At 39.1% G+C, this 21976-nt stretch overlaps 1 protein-coding gene across 1 annotated transcript; it reads left to right on the forward strand.

The window, feature by feature from the left end:
* On the forward strand, positions 1-9905 carry kcnk18 (potassium channel, subfamily K, member 18). The gene is made up of 3 exons (XM_076743954.1): positions 1-235; positions 515-661; positions 9028-9905. Exons 1-3 carry the CDS (start codon positions 1-3, stop codon positions 9861-9863), a joined length of 1218 nt encoding a protein of 405 aa, XP_076600069.1. The 3' UTR covers positions 9864-9905.
* The last annotated feature ends 12071 nt before the right edge of the window (positions 9906-21976 follow it).

Raw genomic sequence — 21976 nt, forward strand, 5'->3', positions numbered from 1 at the left:
ATGTCAGTGGCGCTGAAGAGAGGGATTAGCGCTAAAGCCGAGTCCAGGAAATGCGCTGCGCGTTTCTGGAGGTTCTTTCCTCATCTTTTGCTGTGTCTCTCTTTGGTGGCATACGCGTCGCTGGGTGCGCTCATGTTCCAGCACATTGAGGGAGGAAACGCGTCCACCAATGTTACTCAGCAAGAGTACACTGAGTTCCTGGATCAGATTGTCAGCACGGTCCAGAACTTCAGCGGTAAGTGCCTACTAATGTCGATAGTCACAAATAAGTTGTGGCACCACCTAATATCAGCAACCAAACGCTGAGAAGTCACTTCTGCCGACACTGATTAAATATGTGACGGGTTTTTCTTCCTCTTTGCATTCTAGTGCTGATAAATAATCCACAATTTGCACCTTGGAAATGAGTATTTCTGTGATGCTAACCATGTTAAGTCATTAATGGAACATGGCACAATGGCACAGTGCGAGCCCTAATTCATTTGTTCTACACCAAACATTTTCTGATTTTCAGATAACGCCGCCTACACGCAACAAGACATAGTGAAGAAAGTCGAGACTAAGATGCGTGATGGGTTCAAGTCCATATGGCTCCAGAGACCTGACCGGTGGACTTTTTTTGGCTCCATGTTCTTCTGCTGCACTGTGTTCACTACAGTCGGTAAACCAGCAGTATTATTATAACTACTCTGCAAGTTGATGGATTGTGTGTGTGTGTGTGTGTGTGTGTGTGTGTGTGTGTCTGTCTGACTGGAGGAAGTTGAGATGATACAATGGTTCTGTATAAAAGTAGAGATTCTTCAAAAAAGCTTGAGGAATATTTTATGTTTTGGACTTTCAGTTTCACTTTAAACCATCATCAGGGTTAGGTAGACGTCAGGTTTGCCCGGTGATTGCTCAGTTATATCATTGCCTGATGTTTCACAGGCCTAAACAGTTGGAAACATAGAACATCAACACATGACAGCACCCAGTACTCTCAACAACATGTAAACAACTTCAGTTGTTCAGTATGATCACAGTTCAGAGAAGCTTTGTACCCATGGCCAATGCTTCTCTGAAGCTGCTATAATGAATATTTACGGTTCAAGTGCGTTTATGCCAGTTTTGTCTTCTTTTTCTTCTTCCTTCTATTATTATTATCATTATTATTGTTATCATTATTTGTGCTGTGAGCTGGAACGAGCTAGAAACATGAAACTCAGCTCAATAAGTGGAAATGATCTGACATCTGCTCTGTGAGCCCAATGGTGGCGCTGTACTTTAGGTAAAACAAAATCCATTTTGGGCAGACCACGCCCCTCACATGTAGGTCCAACTGACTTGAAACTGGACACACAAGTCCAGCTCAATGTGCTCTTCAAAAAAGCCTCACGGACCATAAAAGTCCTAGTAGATTTTTTTGAAAAACAGTAATTGGAATAGAACTTCTTGAATTTTCACTCTATCAACATCAAATTGGGTATACAGCATTGCTGGAATATGATAAATATTTTTATTAAAAATGAGAATGATGGGTTTAAAAACATGGCCGCCATTACCAAAAACACACTGGGAGGGTTGGAGCTTAGCAGGAAAATGGCCATAACTTGTTAATTTTTTGCCCAGTGATTTTAAACCTTGGCACATATCTTCAGGCCATGATTGGGAATAGGCCTAGTGAGGCATTTTGAGCCTGACCCATAGGGGGATCACAAACACCAGAAATGTGTACCTCAAAACCGAGTAGACACAATTCAGATGTGCATGCTCTCAGCACAAGTATTAATCAAAACCTGAAGTGCCATATTGATTGGTGCCAATGAACATGGCCTATGATATGTTTGCTCATCAATTCAAGATGCTTTTGAGCAACTCATGGGCGACATCCCTGAAAATACACACAGAGTTTCATTCAAGTCTGATGTAGGGACAAATGGTAGAACTTTGAGTGATCAGTTATTGAAACGCTGCAAGCTTTGTGACCGTGAAACAAGTGTGTGATTGGTGTCACTCCTTGCTGAAACAGAATTAAACTAGTTGGCAAAAAGGACTTAAACCCAGAATCACAGCTTGCAGTTATATTTGTTATTATGACTATTTATAATCTTGTGCTCAAATTACCATGAGCTGCAATGTGCTGCAACATGAAACCCCATAACTGAAAATGATGTGCAACTGTTTCCTAAGAAATAGGAAATGTTATTTTCCCAAGCAGATGACTTCCTCCTCTGCTCCCATCATAATTGCTACATAACAATAAATGCAATTATGGCTCATGATAACCTATTTACACAGATGACCTATATGGCTGTTTTTCTGGTGAGGAAGGGCTGCTTGACCTGTTGTCACATGGTCGATTAGCTAACATGCTGTATGCAATTAAGAATCACCAGACTGGAAGGACTTAAAATCTCTGTCAATATGATTGTTGAATAGACTGAAGTATGTATTATAATCTGTCAAACAGCCTAATAATGACATAGCCCTTAGTAGTTTCCAGTAAAACATATTATGCCTCTGTCTCCATGTTTCTCTCCAGATAGTCAGTGAAATATATGATTGAAAACTCAACCTCTTTTTCTTCTTTCCTAGACCTTAAAGCAGAATTTGGCATACATGTGTAAGCTCAGTTTACTCAAAAGAAGCACCACACACACACAGCCTTTAAAAACAGTCAGTTATATATAGAACTATATGTAATTATAAGTAAAGTAATGGGTGATGATATCTGAGGTTCTAAATTGGGTTTGACACTTCAGATTTTTAACACCCTGCATTAAAAACTGGGGTATGGAGGTTGAAACGTGTTGGTACTTACCAAGTATAAAGAAAATATTGAGGAAATAAAAGTTGCCTAATGGGAAATGTAGGATCCAGCATTTTTTGCACTTGTAGTAGAGAAAAAAAATCTGCATATTTTGACCCCTTTTATTCATCTATCCTTTTGTGTGACATAAATCCACCCCTTGCTTTCAGTATAGATACTGACAACACATGGGACAAAAATGCAGTAGAGAGATTTCCTTATCCACCTTATTAGCTTATTAGATAATCATGGGATCATGTGATCATATACAATTTAGTCTTTGTGGTTTTGTTCTCTCTCTTCTCAAAATTCTAACTAAAAAAATGGGATTAGATTTGCCTTGTTACTTAAAATCACTCATACAGGTATCAAAGACCATGTGTGTATCATTAAATGATAATTATTAAAGCAATCATGTTTACCCAAAGGCAACTCACTGTGTTGGCTGATTTGGTTCATTTCAATTCAAAGTACTTCATGTAGAAAGCTTGCAAACACAAAAACACACAAAACAAAACAGTCACACAGAAAGCAATTTGAAAATATGAATATGAAAGAAAGGTGTTGAAATACACAATTGGTCCTGGCAGTGGCCAACCTGTATCTGGCCAACAACATCCAACAACACAAAGGCACTTAATATCAAAAAGGCATGTTCTGTCCAAATGTGTCAAGTCTGTTGATTTGTCTAAACGTCTGTCATCGTAGGCTGCAGAGTATTGTAGCTGTCCAATCAGTCGTTTCTACAGTGAGTGGTATTTGTTTAACATTTAGCCCAAACGCAAGAAAAAGGCAGTAATACAAAATCATTGTGTGAGATTACACACCAGTTGTGCTGCTGGCAATTACAAATGCTGATGCAGCAGTTAAGTCACTTCAGTCAGCAGTTCACTTATTACCATATTCAGCTTACTTTATAGCCTACATTATTATATCCACCACTGCTCCTCCTGGACATCCTGAGATACATTTTCAGTGGTCAGCACAGAGTGAGAGAGCATACGGATGTGGAGGGCCTTTTCCTTTTCACATTTGACAGGAACTGTGATGCTGTCTTAAACACGTATTATGTTACAGTCCCAAGAACATCCTCAAAGCTGCTGTAATCAATATTTTTATATTAACAATGGATGAGCAATGAACGACGAAGCAACAGAAAATGCTCACCCGACTCTTTAGCTTCATACAACTCTGTGGAGCTCATTGTTTTTGTTTAGTGATCTGCAAATTTACTGTGATGTGAAAAGCTACAGTTTCTGTCCTGTCCTGACTCGTAGCATCGTAGCTGGTTCTGGCTATCTTGTACAGTGGTGCATCCGAGGATCACATCTTGCAGAAGAACACACTGAAAAGAGATGCTGCACATGTTTGACCAGCACTCGCTGCGTCTCGTGTCACAATATTATCACAAGAGGTGAAGCCATGGGAGAGGACCAGTCAGCATACCTATTTTACTTTGTTGGTCTGTCCCTTCTCACACCCTAATGCTTGCAGATACCAGGCTCAAGAAGCACAAACAGGGGGAGCAAATTAATTAGTGAGTTTTGTTAGTTTCTGTCCTGTTTGTGCTGGAACTGATCATCAGAGTGAATGTTGATCTGGTAGTGGCATTTTATATCTGTAAAGGACAACCTGTATTTTTTTAAAAAAAAAACGTGTCTAAAGACAACAGCCTTGCAAGTGGTCAGTCATGTTTGAGTCTTAGTCTGCTGATATTCTTGTTTAAAGACATGTATATACAGCAGAAACTTGGCCAACTTGCTAGTCTCGCTTTGTGAAACACCCCGAGGTCAGATGACCAAACTGCACTGAAACATCACTTGTTAGGCTTTTAGAAACACTCCTGTGTGACACTGAATGGTTATTGACTTGCCATTTGTTCCTGTCAGAAGTTTTCCCTTGTGGTCTGTGCCACTTGTGGTTTGGTGCACTTTGGTGCTAATGACTGTGTGTTCAGCTTATTGTATTGACATTGCCAGGCAGTAAAATTTCGCGCTGCGTATTACTGCTGCTTAGTCAATGTGTAACAAGCCATGCATATACATGACAAAGGGTGTGGTTTTTCTCATAATAATACTGTATCCACTGTAATAATACTGAACTTTAGTTTACTTTCCTAGTATCATATCTTGCTTTTTAGTTATCTTTCCTTTTTGTCACCACTATCCCTATCTCAATTGCTGCAGTAACTGCAAATTTCACCGCTGTGGGATTAATAAAGGATTATCTGATTATTGTAAGTGTGGATCAAACCAGCAACCTTTTTTGGAGGAGGAGGATGACAGGAGTCAAAATTTCGTTCTGGCATAACTAGAAATCATCCATTACTGTTTGTTTATGAATTGCCTAATCAATCTCTCCTGCTCAAGTTACCCACAGAGGTAAAACTGTGCCAGCAAATTGTTCTGCTGCACTAGGCAATATTGTTACAATAGTGGATCAAATGGCAATGTATGAATTGAGAGGTGTCGTTCATAGTGATGAGACTATGATCACCAGCTATGCCGCTCCCCTGACCTCCATGAAGAGTTTTAGCATGTTTCAGATCATTGATTTTGTTTTATGACCTGCAGCTCTACTGTTTGCTTCACGTTCATCACTGTCAATCTTGCTTTCAGCCACAGCAGGAAGCTGTTTTCAGTGAGAAAGCTCTGATGAACCCACTGTGCACTGTCTGCTCAGCGCCAAATGTGACCAACAAAATGTGATTAGCTGCAGACCACAGTGGAGCATTTAGCAGCTAACGAGCCAGGTATTTTTCTCAGGAGTTGGTAGAAAAGGGGCCAAAGGGGTGTAAATATTGGACTTACATTCATCAGGTAGCCAGAAACATGACTCCAAGCAAATGCTACAGTTGCTCTGTGTCTGCAAAATCTGTAAATAGGCAAGTGTACCTGAGTTCACCTGATCTGAGCCCATATTTATCATGTGACTCAGAAAAGAAAATTGGTCTTAAGTGGTCTACATTCAAAGTGCTTCTATTAGTCTTACACTCACAGAACTGTCTTATCCCATTAACAGTTTCCTGCACTTGGTAAATAACAGGACAAACAAGCAATCACATTGACATGGAAATGTAGACACACTGCCTGTGCAGCTGTGTTTTTTCTTTCTTTTTTCAGTTTACAGTAAGTTGGAAGCACAAACACTCACACAAGGAATTACAGCTGTAATAGCAGTGGTGTTTAGATTATATGATCTGTTTCATTCACTGTCAGATCTCAAACTTTACTGATCTGATGATGCATTATGATATGTCCTTAGGCAATAAATGGAAATCTGCCTGAGACATTTTGATATATCTTGTGTGCAAATTGACAATTTGGCCTGAGGGTGATGCACAAGGAGAGCTCACCAAAAATATTAGGGTTCATCGTAAATCATACCAGAAATATTTACAGAGTTTTTTGTGGAAATATGGTCATTAGATTCAGCTGTGGGAGAGCGAAGCAAAGTGTTAGTCAAGGGGAACTTTGTGGCAGTGGCACTAGATGACAAGAATCTGATCTGTGAAAAACCATACAAGATGTAGACAATGTAGCCAGAAGTTGTTGAGATACTTTGCTCTGGATACATATTGTTCACTTGTACAGTATAGATGCATAATTACAGCATTACTTACTGAAAAGCAAACTAACAAGCTATTAACACAGACGAAGATTATGGCTGCCTTTTTTCCTTGTGTGACTGGTGTGTCTCATCTCAGATGGCAGCTGTTTTAGAGTGGTTAGAATATCTGAGGAGTGTCAGGCATATGGTTGCTGCATGGTAGTTCCTGTGGGGCCAATGCCCCAGCAATAGTTTATCAGAAGAAACCTCTTGCAGTCAGCTCAGGCATCTGGAAGCTGATGCAAGGAACTATATATAATGTGCTTGTGTAGACCTTGGAAACAGCCCACAAATCATCCAGCAGGGAAGCATCTTAAATGTCCTCAGAAGTATTCACCTCTGCATCTATGACTCAGATAACCGCTGTCTTGTACTTGTGGCCTCGACCTGTATGAATACATGGGAATTTTCCTGATCTGATCTGCTCTGAGTAAGGCCTGCTGTCTAAGTATGATATGAATGTATCAGTTTGAAGTTATATAGTGCATAGTGCATGCATTGTCTTGTTACATTTCTTCAAACGTTCAAACAGTTCAAACGTCTCCTACAAAATGAAACAATGAAAATCAAATGGGCAAAATACCATTTAATTTGTTAAGCACATTTCATATCTCCACTATTTCTTCTAGATTCCTTCAGATTCCTGCAAATTGTTTAGATTTTTCATATTCATATTTTAATTTATCCTTATATATTCTTACGTCCTTAAAAGTTCAGTTGCACTTTTATATTATTTCTATTGTCATGTTTCCCAACATGAGGTTGTAATACAAGAGCCACTCTGCACATTTATTTTTTAAAACTTATTTTATTAAATCTAAAAACCATACTTATCCCACTTAAGCCTTTAGACTTAAGATGAACATACCAAGGGCATGACATCTGAGTCCCCAATTGTAGTGAGATGGGATAATTCTTTTGATTTTAATGGCCCCATGGCCTTTTCTAGGGCCACCCTCAGGACAGTAGTCAAAAGAATAATCATCTTCAGTGAGAATTTGTACAAGCACATGTCCATTCTGATTTTTTAGTCTTGCTAGTGGCGCAGCTCTTCGCATGGCAGTGTTGGTTGGTTGGTCGACTGGTCAGTTGCTCGACCCAAACCTCTCAACAATTATTTGATCATTTCTAATGAAAATTTGTACAGACATTGAAGGTTGTCTCATGATTAGTTATAATGCTCTCATAGCCACTTGCATGGCCATAGACTCTGTCTGCTCTTTTCCTTGACATGGTATGATGTGTAAGAACCTCGTGAAGATACATGAGTAAGTCACTCTCAGATAAGTGGTTAAAGAAAGGAAGCCAGCTAATGGCTAATTGCTTAGCTGCAACAGGAAGCCCACAACTCACTGAAGAGAGGGCACTCTCAGTAGAGAATGCTTTTTACATCACCACAAAGAGCTTATTAGAGGTTGTTTGAGGTTAGAGGCACATTGTCTTCTTTGTTAATTTTGCGAGTTGGAAACGGATGAGACTTTTCTCTACCATTGGACTGTATCACTGTGTGTTAATGTATATTGTTTGAAAATAAACATTTACTTTTGGACATACATTGCATGCATTGCCTTTTATTGCATTTGTATTTTGTTTAATTAGTTTTATTGACAGTTGTTAATGATAAAATGTGCCAAATGTTGGATGAGCATTCCTAGAGAGGCCTAGTATCCTTGTATCAGGCTGTGTCATCATTAAACTACTGAGGCCTCTGACAAGCAACACCTCAAGCCCATTCTATAGCCCTGACCTAACTTGCCTTTAATGCACAGTTAGATCCTACACTCAAGCAAAGAGCAGACTTGTTGGCTTGACCCAGTCTAGTATCTACATTGTATCTGCTGAGGGTAAACTACCATGGTTAGCCCAGCTGGCTTGCTTTGCACACCTGAGCTGCACTGTTTACTCCTGTCAGACACCACTCATAATGTTTGTTATTTTATTGCCATTTTATCTTATTGTTTTATTTTTAACCTATTTTTTGGATTCTGTAGCATCAAGTTCAGAAACTACAAACTTAATCTTGTTGTACTTGTGCAATGACAATACAGGTATTTCTTTTTTCTCAATTTAACCTTATCTCAGATGAGGATATCATTTATCTTAGTAAAGATTGCATACCTTCTTCTACTCTTGAACTGTATTACTGAATATGTGTAATCCAGTTCAACATTGCCATTAAATTGGCATCAGTATAATATTTATGATCTCTCCAGAGCTTCATCATTTTCAAAATCATACATTCATACATGTCCCATGTTGTCAAGTCTTGAAAAGATTTGAGTCATTATGTATATTTGAATTTTAACACGCAAAGTCTTCTAAGTTGTATGTGTATTCTCTTAATATACAGAGCGCATGATGAATGAAAGATTGGTTTTGAAAATTGTTGGTCAGTATTTTCCAGAATTTAACCCTTTATTTAGTTTTGGTAGAAACAAATTCATGGTTGTATATTTCCAGGTCAACTAAACATAACCTTGAATCTTATTACTGTGATTAGAAGAGTGTTTGTGCGCCTGATTGCCTTTACCCCCTACAAAACTATGATGATGATGTGATGTCTTTAAATTAATTAAAGTTGCTTCTGCTTCTCTGAACTAAAGTGTTCATTGTCTCCATTGTTGTTGCAGGGTATGGCGAGATCTATCCAGTTACCCTGCCTGGTAAGGTGGTGTGTGTCTTGTATGCCATGGTGGGCATTCCTCTCATGCTTCTGGTGATCCTTGATGTGGGAGACTTCCTCGCCATGCTGATGACCAGAGCCTACATACGCATTCACTCCTTCTGCAAAACCCTCCGCTCCTACACCTGGTCACGAAGGAAGGCTAAGAAGAGGTCAGGAGATTCTAGCCACCGGACCCTGGAGGATGGTACCTTTGTTTTCAGACATGACATTGTGATCCGTGAACCCCTCGACATCCGGCAGGTGCTGCACAGCCAAGCCGATGTACGGCAGAAATCTATCCAGCTCCAAAACAACAAAGAGATCTTTGAGAAGATCCTTGCCAGGGAGAACTTGATTAGAAAGGGCCCACTGCTCAGGACCCTCTCCTGCCCAGAGCTGGACCAGCTGCCACCACCACCCAAAGGATATGCCATATGGGACTTCACAGGGTTAGGAGATGGAATGGAAATGCTGGATGTACCCTTTGTACTGATTCTTCTCATCGTGTTTGCCTACATTTTCTTTGGCGGTTTGATTCTTCCGTTGTGGGAAACTGAATTCAAGGGTTTTGACCCGTACTACTTCTGCTTCATCACACTCACTACCATTGGTTTTGGCGACATTGTACCCAATCACCCCAAGTATTTCATGCTTACGTCACTCTTCATCATTGTAGGCATGGCCATCATGTCGATGGCTTTCAAGTTGGGCCAAGCACGAATTGTAGTCTTCTACCGCCAATTCTTCAAGTTCATCAGCAGGGGAAACGTGAAGACTTTCAAAAATGAAGAGAACGATTAAGTCACCGGGAGAATCTTTGCTTCATGTCCAAGAGGTGCACAAGTTCACAGTCCTGATTTTGACATAGGCCTGAAATGCGAATTTGTGGGAACTTGTCATTCAGTGCATTCTTTGTGCTGGCTGTTAAGTTTTAAGCATGAGCAAAATAAAAAGTGTGCATGTGCCAAAAGCTTTTGCCCAGTGAAGGAGAATGATATTCAAGTTGTTTCTCATTAAGAAGAACTTCAATTTCAGCATATCAAGATACATTATCTTGTCATGGAATGACTATTAACTGTACTGTAGTACTATGTGAAATGACTACTGTAGCAATTGTACTACCTTACAGCACTATAGAGGGTCAACACAGTATTGTTGTTTTTGACGAAAAGTCAGAACTCCAGATTTCTTACTTTTACGAAAATCAAATAAAATGCATTTTAAATTCTGTTTTGTTTGTTCTTTAAAACTTCAATTAATAAAATGATCTCAAATTAACAATCATTCAGCATAAACAAATATTACTTTTTCCATAATGTAAAATTAGCGTTAGGGTTCTGATTGTAAACTGTTAAAACAACATACTGATACCTATGCTCATTAAACCTGTCCAGTCAAAAGTTTCTAGTGTTTGTGAGTAGCCCACACTTGACTAGGCAACCACCTTTTCTACCTTAGGAGCTTAATTTAACTATAAATTAACAAAAATGGCAACACCTGCAGATAATAATCCACTACAGTGCCCCTGAAATAAACGCTAATGATAACTATCATCATAGTTAGTTTGTAAACTTAGTGGACAAAATAACAGTAACCTAGTGCTGGTGATGTTACATTTTATACTGATGCTTTAAAGAGTGTGTGGAGTGGGAAAGGCAATTTCTTTTGAGGCTTGTATAGCTTTAAGAATATAACACAATCAATTACATTTGACGCTGCATTTTGGGTGTACAGCTGCCTTGGTTCTGGGTGCATTTTGACACTGGCTGGCACTCTGTTGGTGTAAGTGGGAAAACCCTCAAAATCCAGGGCTTTATTTATTATAGCATGCAAAGAATGACAGAATCATAAGAATAAGAGTCAGAATTAAAATCAGCTTTATTGTGTATGTATATGTACACATACATAGATTTGACCTCTGGGCTGTTATTGCTCTCAGGGTACTACACGTATCTGTAACAGGTTAATTTAAGACCCAACTGCAGCACTACCTGAATATGGAAGTCTATCAGAGTCTTAGGCAAGGCAGCGATTGAGAGTCTCAGGAAATATTTGATGAACCAAACGCTCGATAGTCAAACTCAATATTAAATTCAGGACGGGCCAAGCAACAAAAGTAGTCAGGTACAGAAGGCTGAGGTATTTACCAGGAGGCAGAAGATCAGGTGAAGTCAGAGACAGGCAGGTAACGAGAAATTCACCCAGTAGAAAACGCTGGAGAGTCTTGCATGATACAAAGAACAAACTGGCACTGAGTGATTGTGGAAGAGCAGCTTAAGTATTGCACTGATTGTTATGAGCCTCAGGTGTGTGATCAGATGAGTCGGAAGGTGGGTGTGGCTGGGTGTGGAAAAGTACTGCCAGCACAGGTGAGAAGATGAGAAGGCATGGCAGCAGGTAAGGTACTGTGACACAGCCACAGCTACAACATTAAAGATTCCCTCCAGTGAAAGTTAAGTTTGTAACCTTGTTATCATGTCCATGTGGTGTTTTTTCTATTCTAAACCATATGCTCATATGCTTGTATAGGGAAATGCAGTGTACCAATGGATGATGGTATCAAAAGCGGATTCAGCTAGCCAGGCATTCATACAGCACATACTTAAGGAACCAATCCCACCATATGCAAAGTGGAGCTATGGCCAAACAAGGGGGCATCAGAAGAGAAGCCAGGTGTAGCTATGTGCAATATTGGAGCCATAGGAAACCAACCGGCCAGGCATTTGGTTTTTATGGGTGGGTCTTGACAATCAAAGCAATTATTATTAATGAATTATTTGAACAAATTCATATTGAATAGTTCAATGTTATATAGGTTAATAAGTTAAAAGATGACCATGAATTGATATGCTTATTTATTGTACATTTTACAGTACAAAATTTGGTTGTCACATAAATGATACAACTAATGGGTGAATGGTGACTTGATGGTGAGCTGTCAGTAGGAATACAAACGTGCTATAGAAATAAAAACATCCTTAATGTTGCAAGACTTTTGCATACAAAAGGAAGATTTGGATACAGCACACACACACACACACACACACACACACACACACATATATATATATATATATATATATATATATATAATAACAACAATAATAGATCACAACCAAACATATGATGGGAGGACCTTGCCTTTTTTGGGCCCACCCATAATGCCAGGTCGAGCTACATATGGTTGTTTTGTAAGGTAAGTTTCCGGAACAGTGGCAGGACATGTTCTGGTTTCAGTTGTTTATGAAGAAAGAATGTCATGATTAAAGGTCGTCCTCTCAAGGTGCTGGTATAACATTAACAAGATAAGGTTGGGTAATTCAAGTGCATACGAGAAGTTTCCCTTCTAGCCTTTCTGCTAGAAAGCAGTGTTTGTGTGTTTGTGCGTTTGTGCGTCTTGTTTACATACAGACCTGTGAGATAAGTTTCATTTTACGTGTGTTCCTCCATTAATAGTGATATTATGTTTCACATTATTACAGGTGAACGTGGTTCGACTTGTTGGTGAGGTTGTTGTGTCTGCTCTTGCTTCCCTTTAAACTAATGTGTAACGTCAAACTTACTCCCCATTAAAACTATTTTCTTTGACACTTCCACCAATAGTTTGTCCAAATATAGATAAATAAAGATTACAGTATGGGGACTGACAGATGATTCACTGTATGTAATGTTCAATGAAAGAATTGCTGAATACAGAAATGGTATGCCCAGCGCGCAGTGCCACTCCAGTGTAATTCATAGATTACAGATTTGTTGAAATTGTTGCACTTTGTAAAAGTTTTAGCATGGCAGAATAAAACAGTTAATAATTAATGCAGATTTTCTGCCTTGTTTACAAACATATTCTGCACAGTTACAAGACATCATCTGTTGATAACTGCAGTAAAACTATAATGTTTATGACTAACCGACAACGAACCACTACCTTTTCACTATCATAAAGCTTTCCCACAACAGACTGAAGTGGCACGTGACGATTACTCATCATCAATAAGAAATGAATTTAGCGGGAGGTACCATAATTACATTTATACTGTGACTTTGATATATTCTGCCGGACTCATAGGTGTAATACTACCGTGCAGTGCACTGAATGATGACTCAGCACTTTTTTCTCCAAGTGAGGAAGCAGAATATTGCAGTTTACTCAAGCTGTCTTAGCTCCATTTTCACAGCCTATTAGATGAGCTTGACCTCTGCACTTTTCCTCAGAACGGATTTTTCAAATGTGGCTTCATTTGCTCAGCACAAGTAAATGAAAGTATTTGAAACACAAACTGCTTGTGTTCATTTGCTTATATTGTTTAATTCAACACTAATTACAACCTACTGGATCCATGACCTACTGTTAAAATGACTTAGCTAGATGATTGGCTGACTGCTGTGTAATATTCTCAACATAATGAAACTATTCATTAAGTCAATTTGACATTTGATCATGTGTTGACTAAACACTGTATTTGACTCATGTATGTAAACTTCCCACTGTATTAACAGGGCCCATACATAACCTTTAACCGTGAGAGTGCAGGCATGTAGGTTCTGCATAGCTGTGCACTGGAACAGAGGTATTATTATCAGGCCATTTGTCACAGCCAAAGTGATATATCATGTTTGTATGTCATCTTTGCATCACTGTCTTGTCTGTTGGTCAAAGCGGCACCGCCTTGTTCAACATGAACCAGCAGCCAGTCTTTCTTTGATAACTGTTTGGTTCATGCTGCTGACAATTACAAGACATTCCTATTTGAATAAACATAAGTGACTGGATTGTTATTCATTTAAGTTGGCTGCAGAGAGAGAGAGAGAGAGAGAGAGAGAGAGAGAGAGAGAGAGAGAGAGAGAGATCAACTGGGTGAGCTGGAATGGCTGTTAACAAGAGGGCGACGCATCGTGCTGTCAATTCAAAAGCTTGTCTAAACACAAACGATCTGTGCTTTCAAGGCAGCACAGAGACAATGAATTTTCAGCTCCACTTTGTGTCTGGCTTCACATTGTTTTCCAGTTTTCTGGGAGACCGTAGAATATAAAAGAGCCCGTTGTGATTGGTCTTTACTTCATACATAATAAATGTTGTCTTTTACTTTTTTTCGAACTTTTTTTTTAGTCTTAATTGTGTATTTCAGTGTTAGTTTCAAAAGGAAATATATGTTCTATCAGTGATTTAGGTTGGGTCAGTTGTATAACTAGGCCCATGCCCGTTGGCCCACCCACAGCACCGTGCCTGGTGCCTGGTGGAATATTGTCCTTAATAGATGGATGGATGATGTCCATTTTATTATCCTTTGTTGTGATGCTCATCAGTGAATAAACTTTCATCCATATTGTATTTTTCATCACCATTTCACCACCACAGTGTCAGGCCTGCACTAATGCATTTTCATCATTGGTTTGCTGTATGCTGCTTTTTCTATTGAGTAGGTGCATGTTCCCTTTAAGTGTGATGTTTTTCCTCCATTTGTGCAGCTCCACCCATGATTCCAACCCCTGCATGTCAGATTACTACAGACTGCAGAGGGCAACTACACTTTTTCGCTAAATAGAAGTGACTGCGAAAACAACTTGTATTTTCTGTCATGAAAAATGTGCAGTATTAATTTATTGGGTCAGACCATATTCTAGGGACTCTCTTTGTACACTGCAATTTATTTTGTTGGAACCTGTTTCACACTAGAGCTTTGGTATGGTCACCATGGCCCAATGACAGCTAAGCCACCAGCCCCCCCTGGATGTTTCTGACTAACTCAGCCATGGAGACAGTCATCATCAGCCACCTAAAGCCATTGCTTAAATGCAGGGGTATATAACATGGTGTACATACTTAAGTATAGTCATACTAATATCTTACAATTGTATTTAGTACAGTGTTTGAGTTGATGTACTTGCTTAATTTTTTGGCATTTATGTAATCTTTTGACTTATGATGCAATCAATCACTGTCATCTGTCAATATGTCGTCATCACTTCCACTGTTTTATTCCATTTTTGATCACTTTATTTCTAAGTGCATTTTTACTACATCATCAGACATTTTATATTTCACCGTTTCAGTTCCTCCAACAGAAGCAAATCAAACTCTGTAAAACAAAGTAGGAATGAATGAATAAGCTGGGATATGCTTTTGATGATTTAATTATATTGTGATGAAAAATGATATGAAGGGACTCAAGTTATTGACTCAAGGAAAGTAGCAATACCACAGATGAAAAAGAAAAAGAGGAGAATGTTGTCTGAGTGCATTCAAGGAGATGCTCGATATAAGAAAGATATGGTTGGAAAAATGAATGCAAACACGTGATGACACCCCACAATGTTTTCAGTCAAGTGACTTTTCACTCTTACCATCAGATTCACTGCAAATTAACAGTACACACACGCACTGGCATTTACAAGAGGACACTTTCATTCAAGAGGTCTTCGATCCCTGCTACATCGATGGGGGGCACTGAATCTCCATGTGTTTGGAAAGAGATAAGTATCAACAGCATGTTGGTTTACCTGTTCACCAATGTTTTCAATGAGTGTGTTTCGAGTCGCTTACATTTGAAAAAGTCCGAAGTCCAGGGTTGAAGAGGGCTGAAAGAGCCCATCCCTGATTGGATTAAATGATGAGTAGTTGGAGTGATGAGATTTCAGACATCGTGTTAAGATCTAAAACCTGTGAACAATGTTGACAAGACAAGTTTTCCTATGAACAAATATTAGTCTGCTAAAGAAACAAACAATTATTTCAGGCAGTTTCTCATAAATAGCAACTTGCCTAGTGAGTCAAAGTCCAGATGCACTTTCATATCCTTTCATTTCCCAATCAAAATGTTATTTTTCGGGTTTGGGTGCCAGCTGAAAAGCCATAGAACAACCAAAAGTCACATTTACCAAACACTGTCATAAAGAAAAACGACAGTGTGTGGTGGGCTGATGTCTGTTTCCAGGGCTGTTTATTCTTATTATTAGAATAACACAGCAGAACACAGCCTACTAGATTATTATTTGCACTGGCCAAGCGTAAATAACCAGTCTGCTGCTAGTTAGAAGTGCTGCATTCAAAACAGTGGCCATCTTGCATGCAGGACAAATCCTGATGGCCCAAATCCTGATGGCCCATCCCCAAATCCTCAAAAAAAGTTTTCACTGGCCCTCTCTGTGTGCCCACCCCTCCAAGACACAACACTTTAAGACTTCCTGTGTTAAACATGTCTTATTTAATGAATTAATCCCCTGTTGAATATAAAATATTAAACTTACATCTACCGAAAGCCATTGCTTAAATGTAGGGGTATAAAACATGGTGTACGTACTTAAGTCTAGTCATACTAAGATCTTAGAATTGTATTTAGTACAGTGCTTCAGTGGATGTACCTACTCAGCATTTATGTAATAATTTGACTCATGGTGCAATCAGTCACTGTTATCTGTCAATATGTCGCCATCAATTCCACTGTTTTTGATCACTTTATTTCTAGGTGCATTTTTACTACATTTTATCCAGTGATTGTGTGTCCTAGCTGTTACAAACCCATCAGTTGCTTAACACATGATGTGACAATGAATAAGACCATGAGTGATTCTGCACCAGGTCAGTGGAAGCCCTGTGGTGTTAGCAGCAGCAGAGCACAAGATGGTGCTGCTGTAAAACAGAGAAAGTGTGAGAGTGAACTCTCACAGTTAGCACCAGACTGTGACTTTTCCACTGGTTTATTTCTCTCATTTAATGTTTGTTCTGGAGGACATAACAACATCTTTGCATTTGTGTAAAAAAACATGTATCTGTCTGTGGTCATTTCACTGTTTTGAATTGGAATCAGGTCTATTTGTGCTGAGCAGTACAGGGACCCTTATAGCAGATGGACCGCACATTACTGGCAAGTGGTAACATAGACCTGCATGGTGACAGTGCAGTGCATTCCCGTCGCTCTCCTAATAATCTGAGCAAAAACACAAGGAGAAATCACTTAGATGTGAAAGCAAGGACTCACGTTTTATAGTTACCGAACTGGTTTTCTCAAAAACACTATAGGAACTATATAGGAAACAGGGATGCTGAGGGGCCTTCAGCACCCGCTCAAACCAGGCATTATAAAAACCATCAGTTGATACAGAAGTGCTGCCACTCTTCAATGCTTTTAGTCATCCTCACAAGGGACCATTGGAACTTCTGAGTTCTGTTCCAGAAGTAAAGAAAAGCTCATCCAAAATCCCACTGGCATTTTTACTAATGCTAACAAGTAAATATCCAGCCTTAGAACAGAGTCTCTCTGAGCGTTATGCATGTGTCCAGATAAGGATGGTAGTCTGTTGAAAACACAATCTCATATTGTTGCTAAATCAAACACAGTTTCCTTGAACGTCATGGCTAAAGAGTGAAATGTCTCATTTCTGAGGAAAATGTCTTGCTCTTAGCTGCATAATGTTCCACTATGATGTTTTTCAGAGTTAGTAGTATTTATGTAGATTAAAATGATATGCTAATGTAGCATTATTATCTTATTGACATTATTATGAGTAAGGCCATGGTGACATGGTTAGAACTCATTCCCAATATTTTGCTCAGACCTTCCCCACACATGCACACACATGCAAGCTTGTCTTACTCTTCTTTTCCCCTTCCTCTCTCATCGTTCATTGTCCCCCCCTTTCCTCATTTAATTACAATTACAATTAGTCACTTGGCAAAAGGTGCTATTACTATGTATCATTATTCTGAATATTATTGTTATTGTGCATGTACATGTGCATGTATATTTATGTGTCCCTAAAGGTTTTTTCATATTAGCTTACTGTCACAATAACATGATGGTGCAGCTCCTCTCAGGTCAAGTGCAGAGCAGCAATTTCTTTGATACTGGAGGGTTTTGATGATAGTAGCTCTAGAAATGAAGATGTACCTAAGGCCACTGATGGTGAGGAATTTGTTTTTGTGTGTTTATGAATCAGATCATATAAAAGCAGAACTGGAACATGAGAATGATGAAACTAGTTCAGACAACATGAGCTGTGAATGGGATAACAGTTAAGATACCGTCATGGTTCCAAGAGAAGTTGACACATATTGTTTTCCAATTGTCCAACCTAGAGAGCCAGATAATCTCAGAAGAGCTACACGTTCCTGGAAAAGCTTGGCCTTCAGCTTTTGTGGTTGTGGCTGGAGAAAAAGAAAGGACTGCCACAACTTCCAAACAGCTAATGGATGCTCTAATGGATGAAAGGATGCTCTGGTTTGGTTTTTCCTGAAAGGAAACCACTTCATCTAAAGACTCCCACAAAAATGTCAGAAATGCCGTTCAACATCTGTCCATCCACAGAACAGCAGAGGTATGTAGGAATGGTTGAAAAAACACCAATGCGTTTGATGTTTTAAACTAGTTTCAGGTTTAAAACCTCTAGCAACATGGTAGATTGTATGAGCTATAGAATGATAAAGGTACTGCGATAGCATGCGTAAAAGTATGAAATATGTTCTTACACAAAGCAGCAGTCCCTTACAAGTGTATAGCATGAGTAAATGAGTCCACCTTAATTTCAACCCACTATTGTGTGATCATCATTTAAAAGAACAGTCCTTTGGTACGTAATGTATTTCAACTGGTTACATGTATACGTGTGAGACATTTACTTAGAGCTGCATTTTACCACATTTTAATAATGTCTGTTATTAACTGTTATGAACTTGTCAGTTGCAAGATAACATCTGGAGAACACATTTTCAAAATCTGTCCAGAAAACATGCTGAGAAAACTAGTGAATTAAGATCAACGTACGTAAGGAGAAACAATTAAAGACCACAAAAGCCCCCTTTATTTCCCATCAACTTGGAACAAATTGACCACACAGACAAAATCTCTCTGACCAAAGAAAGCTTGAGGTCCAGATAATGCAGCACCCCAGAGATGCAGGCTGCAGTGACGAAGCTGTTCATTATAGTATTAGGGTCAGGATGTTACCATGGTAAATTATTTGGTAGGATTCTAAATGAACTAGATTTTCTTGACAAACATTGCATCTTAACTAAAAATCTAAAAATGAAAATATAAGCTATACTTACCTTGATGTAACCATAACAGTATCAGGGAATTTCAACATGCAGTAAAAGAAAAGGCTCAAAGAGCTCTAAAAACAGTTAAGAGGAAATTTTCACATTAGAATTGTGATTTATGGAAGTGAAGCATAGGGTCCGCTCAGCCATTATAGCAATACCCACTGTGATACACATCCAGCAGAAAGTTTACATGCACACTGTGTACATTTTACATGTACACAGAAAAGCACCAACAGATGTATGTAGAGCAGAATTTGGCAGATCCATTGCCTTTTTCTGGAATTCACAAATTTGTCAGTTACCTTAAATACAGCCCCCTAGACACCCTCCATCCCAAAGCCCTCCCAGAGCTGACCAGTCTCACAGCAACTCTGCTTTCTAAACACCAATCATAGCGAGCCAAATGATAATGCAACATAAAGAAACACTGGAAAGAAGAAACTAAATTCTAAATCTGATTAGAATGTTATCTGGCATTAAAGAGAACCGCGAATTGGCCGAATATCTCTCCACTGTGAGACAGAAAGCAGAAACAGATCCTAACCAAGCACAGACTCAGGGGACACAAACTGGCAATCGAAAAAGGAAGACACAAAAAATAAGTTATCCTTTATTGACGCCCGCAGGGAAATTCATTCTCTGCATTTAACTCATCCTCAGCATTAGGAGCAGTGGGTAGCTACTGAGCAGCAACCAGAAGAAAACAGAATATGTGGACACTGTTGGACAGGTGAGATCACTCACCTGCATTCACACACATACATGCACATACAGTACATATCTGATTAAATATGTAAATCTTTATGTTATACTTAGCATATTAATGTTCATATTATTGTTATTGTGTCTAAATATTTGGACAACATCTTTTTTTGTTGTTTCATTTCCAGTAAAGCCCTTTGAATTGAAAAAAAATGTTGATTGTTGAGCAACTCTGCAGCAGTAGCGTTACCAGAGCACAAGATGGTGCTGCTGTAAAACCACAAAGAAGTGAGAGTGAACACTCGCAGTTACTGCTACACTGTGTTTCTACAGGTAACAGTCTGAACCCTGACGGCCTTTCACTGTTGCATTCCAACAGTCTCTCATCCTCTCACTCTCAAATTCACATCTGCTTTATTGGTAGAAGAAGGAAGAAATGTTTGCCACCAAAGTGTTTGGGAAGCTTTCAGGGTTTAAAAAAAATAAATAAATCCATCAAATCAAGCACAGATAATTAGACAAAAAATTTCATTTATGACACCAGTGTCATTGGGACAAAATGATCTGCTGCATTTTTAGGCCTAAATACTAAAATGTGCTTTGTTGTCTAAAACCTTTTTCATGTTATTTTGTCATTTTCAAGGCAAATGAGCCAATATGCATTTCAAAAACAGTTACTTTCAGCCCCAAAACAGGCAATGTAATTTTAAATTTGAAATTAATATAATGGCCTAAATGCAAACACAAACAATGTTGAAAAATATCCTTAAACACATTCAAAAACATACAGAGGGCATGTCTTAATCCCTTGGTGTCCCTTAAATCCATGAATTGCCTTGATTTTCCATTGCTTTGCAAGTAAATGAATAGTTTTCAAATCTGTAGTTTTCAGCATTGGTGCCTCCCTCTATGGTGACTCCATGATGTACAGCACACTACTTCCTGCTTGAATAAAAGCTGACGATAGGTCCAGTTTCACAGTGAACGTAACAGCTGGAACCAGAACTGAAGTAGAGACACCACATCACTGCAACACATCACAGAGTCATGAAGGATGGAAGGAAGGATGTGGTCTCCAACCAGTGTATGTTGTCTCCTTATGTGTGGACAGTGATGTGACCGCTTGGCTTAGAAAAACAATAAATGGAATAAATGGACTACCTAGCCAACAAACTCTGAGCTGAATACATCAACAAAAACAATCTGAAGCAGCAAAGTGAGCCATAATTTGCACCTCATGTGTCAGTGTCCTGTCATTCAGGTGGATACTGCTACTCAGTCTACCACAGTATTTACTGTAAGAGCAGAGCTGCAGACTCTGCTTAAAGGTGATCCATATTTAATTCTAAACTTCCACTGGACAAATTCTCAATATTACATTCTAACCCATAAGGTCTTGAATTGAATCCCTCCACACAAATGTCTTACCACAGGTTCCCCAGTAGATGTCACCATTTGGATGGTATCAAAACTTTCAGTTTTCACTTTCAGTCAGCTTCAGAAATCCTTGTCTGCTCCGCCACTCATGCAGCTCCCTGCAGCCTGCTGTGAGCGCAAGTCCAAGTCAGAAACTGAGATGACTGACCAGGCCACGAAACAAAACGGGGACACATTGATACCTGTCTGTCCGGACAATGAGCACAAGAAAGTAACAGAACAATTTAATCCACTATATATATGCTTTGGTCTGTATCATTTCAAACAGATTAAAACTGAAGAGCACACATTCGGGTATGAATGATCTTTAAGCTCCCCTATACTTCCCAGTTACTTGCCTATAGTATGTAAGTGAGTCAATGGCCTCTGCTCTGCAGCAGGAACGCCACACCAGAACACAGGTGACTTTTAAACAGTGAACATTTGACTTTAAAGAAAACCACACTTTAATACTTTCATTTTTGTACTTTTGTAAACTTATTGTTGAGATCTTTGAATGTGGCAACATCACTTAAACTGGGTCAGCTGGGGCAAGAAACATGAACACTTTGATGATCAGAAATCAAAGTTTACACACTGACTTCCTGGTGCAACTTTAACCTAATATTCTAAGCCCACATTGGAGTGAAAAACCATGCATATGCACGGCTTACATGACAGTGTCGGACTGTTACAACATTACAGGTGCATTTACTTTTCAGCATTATGTCCCAAAGTTACCTTGATCAGCATGACGTTA

Source organism: Chaetodon auriga, chromosome 11 (assembly GCF_051107435.1).
Source record: "Chaetodon auriga isolate fChaAug3 chromosome 11, fChaAug3.hap1, whole genome shotgun sequence".
In the NCBI taxonomy this organism is placed as follows: Eukaryota; Metazoa; Chordata; class Actinopteri; order Chaetodontiformes; family Chaetodontidae; genus Chaetodon; species Chaetodon auriga.